This window comes from Passer domesticus, chromosome 1 (genome assembly GCF_036417665.1).
Source record: "Passer domesticus isolate bPasDom1 chromosome 1, bPasDom1.hap1, whole genome shotgun sequence".
NCBI classification, from domain to species: domain Eukaryota; kingdom Metazoa; phylum Chordata; class Aves; order Passeriformes; family Passeridae; genus Passer; species Passer domesticus.
In genome coordinates, this window is record NC_087474.1 from 72523849 (window position 1) to 72541303 (window position 17455).

The 17455-nt window shown below is 43.9% G+C and overlaps 1 protein-coding gene and 1 long non-coding RNA gene across 7 annotated transcripts in view; one reads left to right on the top strand and one right to left on the bottom strand.

Annotated features, from left to right (window-relative positions):
* Positions 1–935: 935 nt before the first annotated feature.
* The window catches only part of GMPR (guanosine monophosphate reductase), a 41624-nt gene continuing 25104 nt past the window's right edge, over positions 936–17455 (top strand). The window contains exons 1-5 of one of the 6 annotated variants that reach the window (XM_064424081.1): positions 936–1348; positions 5334–5453; positions 6109–6192; positions 7818–7991; positions 15681–15762. In XM_064424081.1, the coding sequence (XP_064280151.1) occupies positions 1262–1348; positions 5334–5453; positions 6109–6192; positions 7818–7991; positions 15681–15762 (547 nt within the window). In that variant the 5' untranslated portion in view covers positions 936–1261. Of the gene's footprint in view, positions 1349–2600; positions 3696–4673; positions 4741–5333; positions 5454–6108; positions 6193–7817; positions 7992–15680; positions 15763–17455 lie in introns of those variants that run through there. The other 5 variants (XM_064424089.1, XM_064424082.1, XM_064424076.1 and 2 more) reach the window with 5 other exon arrangements.
* LOC135303006 (uncharacterized) lies at positions 10635–12019 on the bottom strand. The gene is made up of 3 exons (XR_010364546.1): positions 11659–12019; positions 11261–11327; positions 10635–11054 (listed from the first exon to the last, which is right to left on the bottom strand). It is a non-coding gene; the product is annotated as an uncharacterized LOC135303006 (long non-coding RNA).

Genomic DNA, 17455 nt, shown 5'->3' on the forward strand with positions numbered 1-17455 from the left:
CTGCAATGTGTCTGACTAAGTGTCCCAGGCTTCGGTTTCTAGTCACTAAAAATGCTTAGCCCATGTGTCTTCCAAAGTCCAAATCTTACAACCCGCTGACTTCATAATTAAATAGACTTTAAGGCTTAAGACTCCTGTGGAAGTCATCTCATGTGGTATCTGGTAACCCTGTACTGATCCCTCTGGCAGCACATGTGGATGGACTCAGCTTGTGCAATCCTGCTGCTGTGAGTGGTTTTTGACTTGTGTGTTAAACCGTGGCTAGCACCATTGAAATTGCAGGAAATAGTCACAAATCAGGCTCCTGTATGCTGGGGGAAAAAAACTAAAACCCAAAAAAATCCAAACACCCCAAAACAACAAACCACAAAAAATCAACAACCAATACAAAAAAAAAAACCCAAAACCCCAAGCAAACACAATCCCCCGCTGTTGCTGCTCTAAGTGCAGTGAAGCAGGACATTGCTGAGGCAGCGGCAGGTGGCTGGTGCTCTGAGCGCTCTCCTATGGCCAACCAGGTGCACATTTCCCAACGTCGCTAACGCCAAAGGCACTCTGTGCCCCTCTGCTGTGCCATGGGAGCCCAGCCCTGCCTCAGGATTACCGGATGCCGGGCAGGGACGGGGCCGGGTTTGGGCTCGGAGCGGAGCCCCCGGGGCAGTGGGACTCCCACGACAGCCCAGCTATACCACCTGGCGTCCTTTTTATGTGGCTGGAGGGACAGCATTTTGGGCCGTGCTTCAGCAGCGCTATCAGCGCTGGGGAACGCCGCAAACCCCGGCTCGGGGCGGTGAAAGGTAGAGGGAGGCAGGCCAAGATGTCCGTTCAGCCCCGGCGCTGCCGGGCTCCCGCACCCGGTACCAGCGGCGGCGGGGCCCGCTCGGTCACATGGAGGCGCCATTTCCTCTGCCCTTGCTTTGCCCTTAAAGCCGCCGCGGTGCCGCCGGCGCCTCGCCCCGCACGGGGCGGTTGCGGACGGGCGACGCGTCCCCGTCTGCCCCCACCGCACACTGCCCGGCGGAGAGGCGGGGGTGGCTGCGGCGGGGGACGGGGCAGCGGCTCGGCTAAAAACAGCCCTCGCCTAATAAAGCGATGGGGCCCGGTGCCCGCGCCCTATAAATACGCTGGGTGCGCGGCCGGCGGGCTTTGGCCGGCGCGGCTCGGCTCGGCTCTGCAGGCGGGGCGGTGCAGTCAGCACAACAGGGCCGCCACTGCCGCCGCCTCCGCTGCCAGGACAGCCCCGGCCCCGCACCCCAGCGAGATGCCCCGGGTAGACGCAGACCTCAAACTGGACTTTAAAGATGTCCTGGTCAGACCTAAAAGGAGCAGCCTCAAAAGCAGAGCAGAGGTGGGGGCATCCAAACCCAGCATGCTTTTCCTCCCCCTTCTCAACGCTTAACTTCCTTAACCCGCCTTCCCCCCACCGCTTTATTTTTATTCCCGGGTGTAGCGCAGCAATGCCCTCCCCGATCGAGACGCCCTTTGCGTGGCGGGGGGATGCCGCTGCTCCCGGCAGGGGAGGACGGGGCCGGGGTTGCGAAGCCCGCGGCGTGTCCCCCCCACGGCCCCGGGGAGCCGGGGGTGGCCAGTGCCGCGCTGGCCTCCCTCGCTCCTCAAGCTGAAATATAAGGGGGCAGTGGGGAATTGCTTGCTCCTAACAGGTGCCTCTGCGGCGCTGAGCGGGGCCTGACCTCCGGTTTCGGAGGGGGCGGTGGCGGCGAACCAGCAGCGCTGCGGGACGGGGGTGTCCGGTTACCCGCCCCGCAGCTTGGGCCGGCAGAAGCCGGTGATGACACCTGACAGGCAGTGTTGCCCTCAGCCTCGGGGGCTGTGGGCGGTGCTGGTACCGAGGAACTGATGTGCTCTTTAGAAAAAAAAAAAAAAAACAAAAAAAACACAAACAAACAAACAAAAAAATAAAAACAAAAAACCTAAATTGTAATAAAAACCCGCGAAGACGCTGGGGAGCGCTCTCAGTGCGCAGGGTGCCCCGGGCTGGGGTACTGAGGGAAGTCACATCAAACCTGGGCGGTGGGTGCGTTTCACCCTCTCTTGGGTTTCACCCCCGTGTGACCTGCGTGTGTAGAGCCCTGGAGTCCCCTGAGGCTCCGTGTGCCTGCTGGCCACTGTTAGCTGGAACAGGTCTGTGGTTCTCTCTCATCGGGGATCGGGCAAGACCCCGGGAAATCAATCCCATAAGGATCGATTGCATCCACAAAAAAAGATGGCTGCCTCAGGATCGAAGGTGCCTTCTCGTTTACCCCACATAACCCCAAGGTTAACAAAGGATTTAGTTTGACTAAAGAAGGAATTATGTTGTGTTGGGGGATGAAAAGAGGATTAAGATTTTCTCCAGGGGACATGGAGTTGTAAGAGAGAGAGACTGAGGTAGAAAGGGAAAGTGAAACAGGGAGGCTGTGTTTACTATAGGCCTGTGGCCAGGTATTTTCAGGGCAGCAGCTAAGCAAAACCTCTTTGCCATCATAAGGTGTGAGAGGCTCTCTCAGTAGAAAGCTGATCTCTGGTAAGCAATTTTTAATTTATGATGAACAGTGTCCTAGCCGAGTAACTCCTCATCGTGGGCAATTACTGCACATAAAGCCCCTGGGCACTTTTGAGCCATTTGCTTGGAGACCTATGGATCCCTCCTTAAAATTCACTGTGCCGGCCTGGCAAACAGGTGGAGCTGTGCTCCACCGAGTGAGTGGCAGGCACCTGGCTCCTTCAAGTGCAGTGTTTTTATATTTAGCAGGGTGCAGGCTGTGGAAAGAAGGGCTGCTGGGAAGGGAAAACGATAGGAGGAACATGAGCTGATATGGCAGGGTTGTAACGGGTGGCTCTGATGAACTGCTAAAACATTGCAGATGAGAAAAAGTGCGTGTCATGAGGGGGTCAGTGAAAACCGATGAAGGTTAGGAAATTGGACACCATCACTGAGGCTGTGGCAACAGGGATAAACAGAGTCTGTGAGAGCCAGATCTGAAATGGACAGCCCCAGTCTGCTTCAAAACAAGAATATAAATAAATAGTTCTGGCAGAGGAACAGAGGCAGCATACTACAGAGCCTGCTACCCAGCAAGCTGCTGCTTTGAAGCTTATATCAGGAAGCGTCTGCTTCTCTGGTGTGAATGCCTCGTTTTGCGCAAGGATAGCTTTTTATGCAGTGACTAGAGTTAAGTCAGCTTCCTAGAGAGACAGTTTGGGATGGTTGCAGATCTTCCTGTAGGTTTGCTATGTTGGTACTTGTTTCTGATTCCTTGCACCATCTTCGTTTTCCATGGTTGCTTTCTCTTTTTGAAAAGATATCAGAAAATGTGATGCTTGAATTCGAATATTGAAATTTGTCAGAGCAAGGGTGGGAGTGGGAGCAGCATTATCTCTCTGCGGGGTCTTGGTACTCACATAGCCTGTTCCTGCATTTGCTGGGCTTGCTCAGGTACTCTGTCCATTGCAAGTTCAACAGACAAGTGTCCTGTAGGAAGTTGTTAATTTAATTTTTTTAAATTTAAGTAAGTCCACAAGAGCAGCACAGTTTGCTAAAATAGGTAGAGAGAATAGCAACCAGCATGATCAGCACCACTGACTGATTTCCACCTGAGGAAAAACATAAACATACCAGGATAATTCAGTATGGAGAAGAAGCAGCTGTGGAGGACATACTGAAAGTCAACTAAGTGAGGAGTCGAATGGAAAAGGTGAAACTGAGTAGTGGCTGTTGTTTGTCTCTCAAAACAAGAAAAAGCACTGAATGTATTTACCAGGCAAAGGTCATAGTTTTTATGCAATGTATTTGACTTACTGCTATGGGATATTGGAGAGGCTTAAAGGTGTGAAGTACTAAAAAAAATTACAAGGCAAGTTCTTGCTTTGTCCTGTGTCTAGTTTGCAGTCTTTGGTGTCTTTACTGAAACGTAACTCTTCTCCTTTCTGAAGATCCTTTGAAAGAGATGTTTTTCCTTTGTAAAACCGCAGGGCAGTGGTTTTGGTGCTGGCATCTCTGTGCAATTGGTTGTAGGATACTTTTGTGTCCTACTGCCCTTGATAATACATTGTGTTAAGAGGGAGTAAGTAAATTAAATTAAAGTGAATTAAATTTTTATACTTGTTTCATACCTATAATCTTCACACTATTTTCTAATGTTAGCTCCAGCTAAAGAATGTTTTGTCATCCATGATGGCTGGAGAATTAGAACTCTGATAGTAAATGGGAGAAAGGGGAGTCTCCATTAAGATACATCTTAGCTTGTTCACTAAAGTGACCCTTCACTTACAAGCTTATATGAGAACCTAATTCACAGTTTATCACTAAGGCACCTAGTTCTTTCTCTTATACGAATCAGTAATAAATCCTTCACAATATTAATCAGAATCTAGCCTGCAATTTGGAAGTGTTCAAAATGTGTTTTAATTGAACAGTAAAAAATCCTGTATTTTTTCTGTTGCTTTCTTTCTTGTGATGGATTTCAGTTTAGTTCAGGTCTCCAAATGTTCCTGGGTTAAAGTTGCGGGGAGGATTAGTGAAAACTGAAAGAGCCTTCATTTTCACTAGAGACTAAACTACTATCTTAGAGTTGTATTTCTTCTTTTTTTTTCCTTTTGAGCATTTTTCCCCTAGGTAGGAAGGTCCTAGGTCGGCCAGTTGGAGCTGATCTAACTTGATACCTCTTGCAGATGTAAGGAAAAAAAGGCCTGATATGACAGTGATCATTTGAAGGTGCTGAAGAAGAAATAACTTTGAAGGTGAAGGCAGATACAGTTTTTAAGACATTAACTTAGAAACTAGCAGCTTCTTGGTTTAGCAAGGCAAGGTATGATTGTTCGTATTGTATGGCAGGAGTGCTGGTAACTGTGACCAGAAGAGCAAACTTTATTATATGGTCATTTACCTTAAAGATTGGGACAAAGTCCTCTATGCCCTGGAGACAGAGGGAGTTGCAATTCTGTCTTTTTGGAATCAGGACTTCAACTTGAGTTTCTTAGGCAGCCATACAGACAGCTGAGATTACTTCTGTATACAATAACCCAGAGTCCTCATTGTCCTTTCTTTCCAAGCCCTTCTACCTTCTTCCTTTTGGCTTTTTGATTTTATTTTGATTATTTTTCTTAAGTAAGAGCTCTATTTAATGCAGAAAGCATTCTTCTAATTTTTTTTCTTGTTTGGAAGGCAGAATTGTAAAAAAAAAAATTAGTAATGTAATAGTGGAATAAAAGGAACAGGAAATGCGAGGAAAATGGAGAAGCTGTGTCTAAACGTGTTGTATCTGAAATCTGTGGCAAAACTCGTGTAAGATTACAATCAGTTACTTGAAAGAATGCATGTCTGTTCACTGCAGGTTGACCTCACGTGCACCTTCACCTTCCGTAACTCCAAGCAGACGTACACAGGAATTCCCATTATAGTGGCAAACATGGACACTGTGGGGACATTTGAAATGGCTGTGGTTATGGCAAAAGTAAGTCTCAACTCTCATTTCTGCAACAGAAAGAACAGTTGGGAAGCTGCTGGGTAACAGTGAGCAGCCTTTGTTGATTTTTAGCTAAGTTTGTTGGAGAACAGGGGAACATGAATTTAAAACTCCAGAATAAAAAAAAAAAAAAAAGCAGGGGTGCTTTTAGAACAACACAGTTACCACAAACAGGGCTCCTGATATAAGGAAATTTCTGTGGAGATGCTTCCATACTGGGAAGCATCCATCTTGGGTGTAGCTCAGCTTCAGGTGGAGCTTCTAGAGCTTAGTTTTTGAGGTCCCTTTGTGCTCCATGCCAGAAAAAAAAATAAAAAAAAAAAAATTAGCTGATAAGTTTTGAAAGTGTGGGTTACAGGATAGAGCTGCAGCACTGTCTAACTTAATGAACCTCTGTCACATTCAAAATACTGTCAGTAGCTTAATGAAACATATCATAAACCTGGTCCTGAAAGATTGGCCAAGTATGCCAAGTTGCTTTTGAAAGCTGTTTGTAGTTGCCTGGTCTGTTATTCACTGTTACTGTTTCTTCCAAGCAGGATGAGCCTATACTTAAAAGGGGGGTTTCTAATGCCTTATTTTGCAGCTGAGGGAAAAATTACTAACTCAGATATTAATATCACTTCTCTTGGTTTTTTGCTAGCATGCAATGTTCACTGCAATTCACAAGCATTATTCTCTGGAAGAATGGAAACAGTTTGCTGCCAATCACCCAGAATGCCTTGAGGTACATTTTTCTACTGTAAATTATTATGGTTTATTGCTTTGTTCTGAACTCACATACAGTGGAGTCTGTAGGGAATACTGTTGTCAAGTGAGGTTTTGGAGAATGAAGATATTTGCTGTTCTTAAATTCATCAGGGGAAGTGGCTTGTCCTGATTTAAAAGAACGGCAATGTGAGTCCATTATGAAAGTGCTTATATTAAGATGCAAAAAAGCAAAGTTTGTATATGCCTGGAATGGAAACAGATAAGTATCCTGAACTAAGAAGGAGGAAATACTTAGGAGTAGGTATGAGTGCTAAGCTTCTGTTGCTGTTGGGAGCCGTGGTAGTGCACCAATGTAAACAATTTCAAGTAACCCAACCACAGGCTGGCCCTGCATGCCCTTGTGCCAGGCAAAGTGTTTGCTATTAGGTGTGCAAGTGGATCTGGAGTCTGTCTACAGGCTGCAGGGGCCTAGGTGCTTGTCCCAGGCAGGGATGAGCATTGAAAGTTGTCAGAGCTAGTATGTCCTCCACTTACCTTCTTGCACCAGAGCTCACTTTGTGCTGTTCCTGGCTGTGCTATCCCACTTGTTCACAGGGTCCTAGTCTGAGCCATTATATTTAGTAGATTTAAACATTGACTTAATTTGTGACTTTGTCACATTCAGACTTGTTAGTTTCTTCTGGCAGGCCCCTGTACCAGTAGAGGCACTGTAAGTGTGCCTGGCCATCTCCCCTTCCTGCTCAAAGTTCAGTGCAGTTTTTGATCTTTATCTGTATAGAAAAGAATACCACATTGCTGTATTGTATCTTTACTTGTGGCACATTTCAGAATTATATTATAAAGGCTATTGATTACAGAGTTGTCTGAAAGTGAGCCTAGCACTTCGGCCAGTCAGGACATGCCACCCTAGGGTAGAAAGTGGTCCCAGGAATGTCCTGTGTCTGGACACTTCCAAACTAAGCTTATTTGTGGTACATAATGACTGGAATAGGATCTCCTATTCCTGTAGTGATTAAATACTGAGTTGCACAGTGACCTTGGATTTCTGCAGAGGTTTTGTAGGCCAACAGCTGTGGAAACTATTTTTCTTTTGGAAAGAACTTATTGGAAGACAAAGAAAGAAGGAATCTGCTTGTTTTCAGTGGTAGTTGACCTTGCTTGAGAAAAGGGATTAGACTACAAAATCTCCAGAGGACCCTTCCCAGCAAAATTATTCTGTGATTCTGTAGATCACAGGAGCGCGTGGTGAACTTAAAGACCCAGATTTTACTCTCTGAGAGTGCCCCAAATTTTGTCTTAACTTCCTGGAAATATACCAAGTTAGGGCTTCATCTGTGTTCATGTTAATATGAATATGGCTGAACCTTGATTGATCTCAGATGATTATATATGCCTGTGACAATCCACTTGTGAATGAATGCTAGACAGCTAATTTCCCTCTCTTTTATATAATTTAAACTAGACAGAAATAGCCCACTGATTTTCCCAGGAAGGTATTTATTTCATATTACATAGTGTGATTTTTCACTAGTTACCAGCACAAGTCCTGCCAAGACTATGCAGGAAAAGACATACAAATTGTGTGTGTTTATTTCAGTTTTTGCAACCTACTACTCTGTTTTGTTCACTTTGTTTTTTTAGCATGTAGCAGCAAGCTCAGGTAGTGGACAAGATGATTTGAAAAAGTTAACAAGTATTCTAGAGGCCATTCCAGCTATCAGATACATCTGCCTGGATGTGGCAAATGGATATTCAGAGTATTTTGTGGAGTTTGTGAAGTCTGTCCGTGCCCTGTTCCCACATCACACCATTATGGTAAGTGTGTAGAAGGGGTGGAGGGGGTGTGTGTGTGTGAATTCTGTCCAGGAACAGGACCCAGAGTTTGACTGGTAGGCATCAGAAGCTAGAAAAGGAAGGGAAGCAAGGAAGGGTGTTTAATAATAGTTTGGTATTGTCCATCCATTGCTGATGATTTCTCTGGAAATGTTTAGTGTGTGATCTGATACAGCTGTCTGGATAGGTTGGCATGGAGGACTGGGTGGATCCAGTTCTTTTTCTACTCATGTCCTCCTTCCCACACTAGATGAGACCTCTAATTGTTAAGTGTATAGGTTTATTTTGGTGATTCCAAGTAGAGGTTTGCTGTACATTTCTGGCCAGCTGATCACTATGAAGACAGATCAATGCCGACTGATCCTTGTCCATGATAAGAATGAGAGGGATGTTGGGCAGTTGTGAACAGCATTATCAGGGAGCAGAATGGTCAGTGCTGGGGCTTTCCATGGTGCTTTCTGTGATGTTGCTATCCCATCTCAGAGTGCTAATCCCATGCTTCCTTGAGCCCTTTTGCACCAAAAATAGGGTGTTTACATGGACATGGAACTGCTAGCAGAAGAGCACTACTGCTGCTTTCCCAGGGCTCTTGAAGAAATGTGTCAGAATTGTTTCCATGAGAATAGCAGAAATCCTCAAACAAGCTATCCTCAGTAATGAGGTTATCAGCCTTTCTTCAAGCCAGTGCAGCAAAAAAATCATGTGTTTAGGCATCACTTGCCTGCTTTCCCATGCCAAAGATAAAGCTTCATGCATGTAAAGTAAATGTGAAGTAAGAATGTTCCTAAATGTGCATTCTCTCTTGGTTCAATAGAGAATAACATGTTCAAGCAGCTCAGAAGAGAATGCATTCCTTTCTCACATGTTGGAGGAAGGCTGTGTTTTTGCTTTGGAATGATGGAAAGCTGAAGGGAGCTGAAATGCTTGTTGGATTCTGGGTTATCATAGGCTGATGAATAGGCATTCTTCAACAGCTGCCAGGAGAGGTGGGAGCCATTTTGGTATAGTCATATATCCTATGGCCGTGGAGAGAGAGATTTTGGAACTATGAAATGATAAATGTGGGCCTTCTGAGCTTTCTGCTTCATGTTCACTGCAGTGAGGGAAGAAGCTGTTTCCTTGCTTTGGATATGAAGTATTGTCCCTAGTGACGTGATTACTGTAGTGTCTTTGTCTTTGAAGAGTTATGGGAGGGAGCTTAAAGCACATAGTTAAAGTCAAAGATTATCTCTGTCAGGAGTGGAAAGAAAATTGTGTGTCATGCCCTCCTCCACCTCCCCACAGATTGCTGACTTTGCTGACTGAGGAGGGAACTCAACCAAGATGAATTCCCCAGAAGGCAGAGAAGGTCAATGTTAAAGTCAGATATCAAGACCAGATTTTCGTCCAGGATTCTTAGGCCAGTCTCATCCACCTTCCACATCTGTTCAGCTGCCTTCCTAGTATCTCTGCTTTTGTGGCTAAGGTTATTGTTACTTCAGGTCTCATTGTCCTGACAGCACCACCTGCTTGAGCACATTTACAGCCCTGACCTGTTCAGTTGCCTTCTCTGATTGTAGCTCCTTTATCTGAACATGGCTTAATATGGCTTATGTTTTTCATCTCTGCACAGCAATAATTTCCACTCCTAAAAGCATGCTAACAAACTTGGGGTGTTTAAAAACCTTCAGTTTTCCAGAGCCTCCAGAGTCTGTTCAGTCCCTGAATGTCTCTGATGCAACTAGACACCCTCCTCTACCCTGCTTCCAAATTACTTCACGTTCTGTGCCAAAATGGCCTTTTGAAGCTGTTCCTGGCTGAAATGCAGGAGCTGGTCTAGGCTCCTTTTAATGGTAATCTGGAAAACATGTCCTGCTGCTACCTGTTCTGACTGCTTTGGTGTGTCTGTGCTGTGCCTGCAGTATGTTCTCTGCTGTTGGGCCTTTCAAACAAAAGGGTTAGCAGTTAAATAGGAGGTATAAAAATAAAGAAGCTTTCTCATAGCTGAAAGTGATCTCCAGGACCTTGTTTGCTTTCCTCAGCATGACTATTCATTCCACAGTCAGCTGCAGTGCAATACATAACAGTAACCCAGCTCTGGATCTTAGGGAATGTGTGTTCCCAGGAGCCACGTAATGGGTTCAGCTCTGAGGCTGAAAGGGGATGTACAAAGCAGCTGTGGTTAATGTAGTACTCTCTGTGGCCAGCACTCCCCTGCAGATCAAGGATGTCTCTTGTGTAACAACCTTTCAAATCCATGTTTCTGTCTTTTTAAATACTTTCTTTTGTAATCACATTACCTTATTTTCTTCTGCCTGAAGAAGATGACACAAGGTTTTTTACTACTGCATTTTGTATTTACAAAGAAGATCAGTTTCTCCATGGCACACAAAGGGTAGGGAAGACAAACAGGGCACAAAGGTACAGCATGACTTGTCTTAAGTCACTCATCAGGTTGGGAATGGGGAAAGAAGGAATATTTAAGTCTTCTGAGTGTCCCAGAATGCCTCCCAGAACCAGGAAGATCCTGAGGAGGATCACCCATTGGAATGTTTTGCAGCGTTATGTGCATCAATTGTGCTTGCTTGCTCAAGTCTAAAGAAAACCATTAGTCAGCATTCATGATGGAGGATCAGAGCCTTTACATTACAGGTTGCATCGTTCTTATTTATTAGTTTAATTTTAGACTTTAGGGTTATTCCATCACCGTGAAAGTCTGTTTACAAGCTAAGTTATCTTTGCCTGCAAGGTTTGCCAAGTTTTTATCCTGAATTTGTCTTTTCATGCTATTCCTCTGTTCATTATAGAAGAGCAACCCTGAGGGGAGCAGGGAGTGTGGCCGGAAGAAGACTGAGGCAGGAGCACACTTGGAAATACAGTAGCCCATAAGATGTGGGCCAGAGAAGGAGGCAAGCGGAATTGCAAAGCAGAAGCAGAGGGAAACAGCAGGAGCCAGAAATTGTTGCTCCTCCTTGGAGTCAGTAGCAGAACTTTTCTGGGCCTTGGAGGCAGAATGGAGGCAGGATTCAGTCAGAGAAAGCCATGTAAACTACTCCCAGTTCATCCCTGGAACACACACCAGAGTAAATTCAGTTGTGGCATGTCTACCAGGGCTGATGTCTGAGAACAGGGACCAGGGAGGATCCCAGGACAGGAGAGAGTGATGCTGCTGAACCTGCCTCAGGTCAGGCACAGAAATGTGTGCAATCACCCACTGGGTATGGCTCAGCCTTGCAAAGGGCATCTCCACCTCATGGGTAAGCACCCCTTACTTTTGTGGGTGGGAAGTGTCCTTTGGCCGTCTTCCTGATAATGTGGAGGCACAGACTGTGCTTTCCTCTAGGATACAAGAAGAAAGTTTTGAGAACTGTTGTCATAGACACTTCTCCCCAGCTCAATCCATTGCCATTTGCCAGCAGCTTTCAATCAGTGCAGCAGTGTTCCTGTCTTAGGCAGTATGAGTCGATATTTATAGCAGGCTTTCATGAGGCACAGTATCAAATGCCTGACTGAAATTCAGAGGCACTGCCCTATGTGTTCACTAATTTTGTATCTCTGTCAGAGAAGCCGTAGTCTTTATAATCCTGTTAGGTAAAATCTTGATCTCATTAAAGTCAGTAGGGAAACTCCCTTTGACTTTTCTGAGGCCAGGATTTTCCTCAGGACTTACCCACAGTTCAGTCATCCTGGACAGTGCTGGAATGATCCAGGGTGGTGTTCACTTGAAACCTCATACTGAGTGATGATACATCACAAAACTTGCACCAATTGCTTTGTTCCCTGACTACTTGTGTAAACACACTACACAGTGTATTGTCTGTAGTGACTTCACAGTGCATGTTCCAATTGTGTTCTATTCTTTTAAGTTAATCTTAAAAGGGTTTAATTTCTGTGGTCTCAGTCTTTCTATATTGATCTTTTCAGATTTTTTTTTTTTTAATTGAAGTATTCTGGCTTTACCATGCCAGTGGTGACTTCAAAAGCCCTTTGGCCTCGATTCAGCTGTCATACTGGTGTTGGTGGTAAGGCAAGCATTGGTTTCAGTAAAGCAGCTGGATGTGAGTAAACTGATTTCCCTTCAGCTGTCATACTGGGGTCTCTTCACATACAGATAACTGTGCCTCTCTCATAGTGGGGTTTTTTTATGCTCTCTGAGGTCTGCAAAAAGTACCTAAAAGAAGCAAACCTCTCATTGGCAGGTTGAAGTCTGCTATGTAGAGTTCCACATCTTCCTTGAAAATTTGTTAAGGATCTGCAGATTCAGAAAGACAGAAATCAGTGATGTGTGTACATGCATTCCAGGAAAAAATGTATGCTGGGGACATAAGTGCTTTTCCCTGCTAGGATGAGCATTTTGAACCAACATATGCAGTTCCAACATTTTCTAGCAGTAACTTAACAGTAAACGTCTGGTTAACATTTCTTAAGAGACAGTTTGACAACCCTCTGTGCTCTGCTAATAAGATGACACTGCTGTTTAAGTTAAATACATATTAGATCCCAAATCTCATGCAACCACTGACTTGAATACCTGCTCCTTCCTATTTATGAAACTTTTGAATGTGTTCCAGTATTTCACCAAGTTGTACTGTGGTGTGTGTCATACAGCACAGGTGGTCATCTGCCTTCTAGAGGTAAACTGTTTCCTTCATGTCTTCAGTGGCACAGTCTCCATCACCCCACCTTGGAATGTACAGTTAGTATAACAAATTACCACTGAGCAGAAAGGAAGCAGCACGTAGCTGGAACACTGTACCTATTATATATTCTTTATTTCCTGATCTATTTTATTTTATTTTTAATCAATATCATGCTCTTTTGAGCAGAGTTAAGTGGTCCTGTATCATAGACCACAAATTGCTGCTTGATATTGTCATTGTTTTTCTAAGTGCTTCAGGTGGTGGCTTGTCAGCTGTTTCAAGCTAATAAAGGGAGGAAGCAAAATTTAGTAAAAATAAATAAATGGTGAAATAGGAGTCAGAAATCAGTAAGTAGAGAACAGGCCTTGCCCAGTATCCCTGGGTACCCTTCTGCTGACTTCGGCAGTAGTTACATTTGAGTAAAAGTGATACTAATAAGGACTTCAGAATTTGCCTCGTCCTCTGCCCGTATCAGTACTGCTACAAACACTTGCTAAGTCCTGCAGTAACATTATGTAAGAGGTTTTTGGAACATCTCTAGAGCTAAATTCAGATCTCTAGAAATTAATAGCTTGTCCTTAGTACAAGTGCAAAACAGGTTATGTGGAAAACTGGAGGTTTATCTTGTGCAGTTTTCCTGGTTAGGAATGTTCTGTAGACACGAGACAAGCCACAGAGCTGAGATACAAACCAAACTTGGTTTGTAATTGTCCAAGAGTACTAAAGGAGCTAGCAAATGTTAGAGCAGGACCCCTCTCATCACCTATCAACAGTCTTGGGAGTGTGGGGAGGTTCCTGATGACAGAAGGTTTAACAGTGTTATTCCAGTTTACAAGAGGGCTGTGAGGGAAGTCCTGGGAAACTAAACACAAAGGCATGGGGCATTGACCACCTCTGTAGGAAGCCTGTTCCAGGGTTTGTCCACCCTCTTGCTGAAGAACTGATTATTCATGTCTGGTCTGAACTTCCCTAAGGGACACAGCTTTGAGCCATTCATATGCATCCTGGATCCCAGGGAGAACTCGGCACCTCCCTCTCCACCTCCCCTCCTCAGGAAGCTGTAGTGAGCAATGAGGTCACCCCTTGGCCACCTTCTGTCCAAGCTAGATGAACCCGGTGCCATGGCCACTTCCCACAGTACCTGCCTTTCAGTTGCATCACCACCTTTCCTACCTTCTTCTGGCACCTTCGAAGATCTTCGCATCCTTCTTAAATTGTGGGCTGCAATGTATAGAATCGCATTCCTGTACAGTGTTCCCTCAGACTATGGGAATGCAGTTAGTACAGCTGTAGTGAGTCAGTTCAGTGAGTGCTATGTCAGCATTCATTTGCTTTGTGCAGCCCTTTGCAGAGAGGAAAGCGTGGTCTGAAAATGCACTGGCTAACAGTTTGTTTTCAAATGTAACTCAAAGCATAGGTTTTATCTCATAAATCTCCTTTGAATAGGATTCAAATGTCATTTGAAATCTTTGCTCTTTGAAGACTGTCTTTTCCTTGTAAATCATCTGGACAGAGGACACTCCTGGCAAGGGTATTAATCTCTAGCCTCACTCTGCTGATCCATCAGATGCACAGTTGAACACATGCAAGGGCCTGTCTTGTCACACTGGGCTTGCATCAAAATGTCTCTTTAACTGAATAGAAATAGACTGGCAGCTCTCTGCACTTCACCAGTTTTGCAAGCCAATTACCAAGTGTGTGCTGGAAAGTTGTTTTATGGTTTCTTTTATTAAAAGTATCATAATTTCATCACACTGGCATTCTCTGCATTCACAGCATCCATGAAGCAGAAAAATCTGTGTGTCATAGTATGTTACTACAGGCCACATACCCAGCTGAGGCTCTGACAGAAGAGGGCCCCCACCTCAATAAACCACATGTGAAAAACGTTACTCTAGGAATAGGTAGCACAGTATCAGGGGAAGTTCTACAATTTTCTGCTACAATTTTGAGTAGGTAAATGTTCCTGGAGGCGTGAGTAGATCACAAGGTGACTGTGAGCCACCAGTGTGACACAGGCAAATGCATTCTTCTGTGTCAGGCAAGATATTTCCATAGAAAAGGCAAGTGTTGTGCAAAGCCTTGGTGAGTACTCACCTCCACCACTGTGGACAGTTCTCATTCCTCAGGTTCAGAAAGGTCTGTCTGGTGTGACTTCAAGGAAGTCTGGTATAAGGCAAACAAATATTAAGCAATTGATTAGGGATGTGGAGAGCCAATAGAAGAAGTTTTCTAGAAGAAGCAAGACAAAGGCTGAGAGAGTTGTCTTCACTTTCAGTAAAGATAGCAATGTAGGCAAAAGGAGGAAAAGAGCTATTGAAATGAAAGAAAAAATATGGTAAAGAACACAAACCAGTTCAGAATTTCTTTCAAAGAAGATGTTACCCTAAACAGCATGCTTGCTGTATTTCTGCAAAGGTCACGCAGAGGAAACCAAACCCCTGTTTTTAACCAGTGGCATCACCACAACCAAATGTATATATATGGTGTGAATGCTCAGATTTCGATTGTCTGTATGTGCATACCAATTTTGGCACCAGTGCACAAAATTAGAGAAATAGTACCTTACTCTCAGTGGGCAAAATACTGAATCCTAAAGAAAAATGTATTTTTCAGCATTTTAAACAAGATCTGAACTTCTTCCTGCAAAGGGAGTTAGGCAAAAGGCATGGAGAGATAGGTAGGGCAGGAGAGGTGGAGGAGTTCACTTTATATAAGAGAGAAGAATAGCCCCTGTGGTTAGGGATGATGTGGTTGAGAACCTCTGGGTGAGGGTTAGGGGTATGGATGATAAAGCAGATCTCCTGATGGAATGCTAAGGATCAGGGTTTACTGGACTACTTGTTAAATTCATTTGACTCGAGAATTTATCTGTACAACTGATTTAGTCTTGGTGGCATGTCCAAGGAACAGTATGGTAAACTATATTCTTCCATACTCTGCATAGTTCAACTTCTAAAAGCTCTGGATCAAACTTTACATTATCATTTTTAGTCTTTACTGCAGTAGTCTTGAAATCTCCTGTATATATGATACTGTTCTTTCTTTCTAGGCAGGCAATGTTGTTACAGGAGAGATGGTAGAAGAACTTATTATTTCTGGAGCAGATATTATTAAAGTGGGTATTGGACCAGGTAAGTCAAGGGTGGCTTTTGGTACCATTGGTAGAGGACAGAGGAGTTGTCCAGATGGAACAAATATATAGTGCTGTTTCCTTGCCTGTTAGAATGCCAAGAGCCACTCAGGTCAATAAAGTACCAGTGAACTTGCACACTGTGTTTAAGAAATGCACATACTGGGTGCCAGTGTCTCGTAATGAACAGTGTTGCACATTGCACCTTCAGTCAGTGAAGATAGTTGTTATTGGAAGCACTGGGCTGCCTGAGTTCCTGACATTATCACTGGTAACATGTGTTGTGTTTGGAACACTTTTCTAGCCTGTTGAAAAGAGGATGAGTCATCCGAGCTAAAGCTCAAAGGATACTGTGTCCAGGTGTCCAGCTCTACCAAGGAAAGATGAGTTTCTGAGTAGCTTTATGATTTGTGTTCTGTGAAGCTGATGTTATCCCTGTCAATGTCTTCAAAGATGAAATGGTGTAAATTGTGAAATAGGGATAACTTTGCCTCTACCTGTTACTGTTGCCTGGGAGCTAAAATTTACATTAAGGTACTTACATGCTATCTATCACTCTAACATTTCCATGGATAAGCAAGAGAACCCTGACCTTCTTATAGTGTTTTCCCTATCTTCCCTTCCCTAATGTTGTCTGGCATACACTGCCATAATCTCTCCACCCCCGCCCCTTTCCTTGTGCCTTCCTTCACATGTTCCTTCTTTTGCTATTTTCTTCTTAGACTGCAGCTGGAATCACCATATGTGGGCTAGATTTTAAAGTGGCTAACACAAATGCCACTGGCAGTATAGCTGTGATCAGCCAGTGCAGTGCAGGCAGATTGTTTACTCTGCAGTGCCAGATAGTTACGGTCCATGAATGGGTAACTGGAGCAGAGAAAATGATGTAATAAACATTGCAGTTGTGCCCAGGAAGACATCAAACAATAAATACTGCAAAATACATGAAGAATCAACAACAGCGATTTCATGGTGTAATTGTCATGGGCAAATTCAGATTTAAAAGAAGAATAATTATAGTTTGTAGCCTCTAACATGGAAATACAGGTAAATGCTGCATAGTCCTTCCTGAACAGATCTGTACAAATTGACCATGCAAACCCACAAGTAACAAATGTTTCTCCCTCAGGTCTTGAGGCTCTTTTCCAGATAATGATCCATCTTGTGAAAAATGGCACTGATTTATTATAAAGCATTACGTACACTATGCAGTACAAGCCCTGTGGAAATTACATTAAAACTAACTTTCTTACTATTTTGCAAGAATTCTTCTCGGTGTTTTCACTTTGTCAGTTCTTTGAAGGATCTTTGGTAGCTTTTGCTTTACTGGGAGCTTGAGTATACCTGGATATCAGCTGAGTGAAGGGATTCAGATTTCACTGCATTTTGGTTTAGAATCTGTTTTGAAATTCTCTTATCATGCAGACCTTTTAGGTCTCTATCCTAAATTATAGGACCTAGACTGGCAAAAAGTAGTCCTCATTTTGACTCTTAATTTGAGGGAACAAAATAGAGAAGGTATTCCAAAAGGTCTGTAGCCATGTTGCTATGTTGAACTGTAAGTAAATTGGTTTTTTATATATATATATATATATATTATATATAGATAGGTGAAGATATACATACCTTTATTTTTATGTATACGTACATGCGTGCACAGTGTATGGGTATAAATAATATCGTTCAATGAGTAG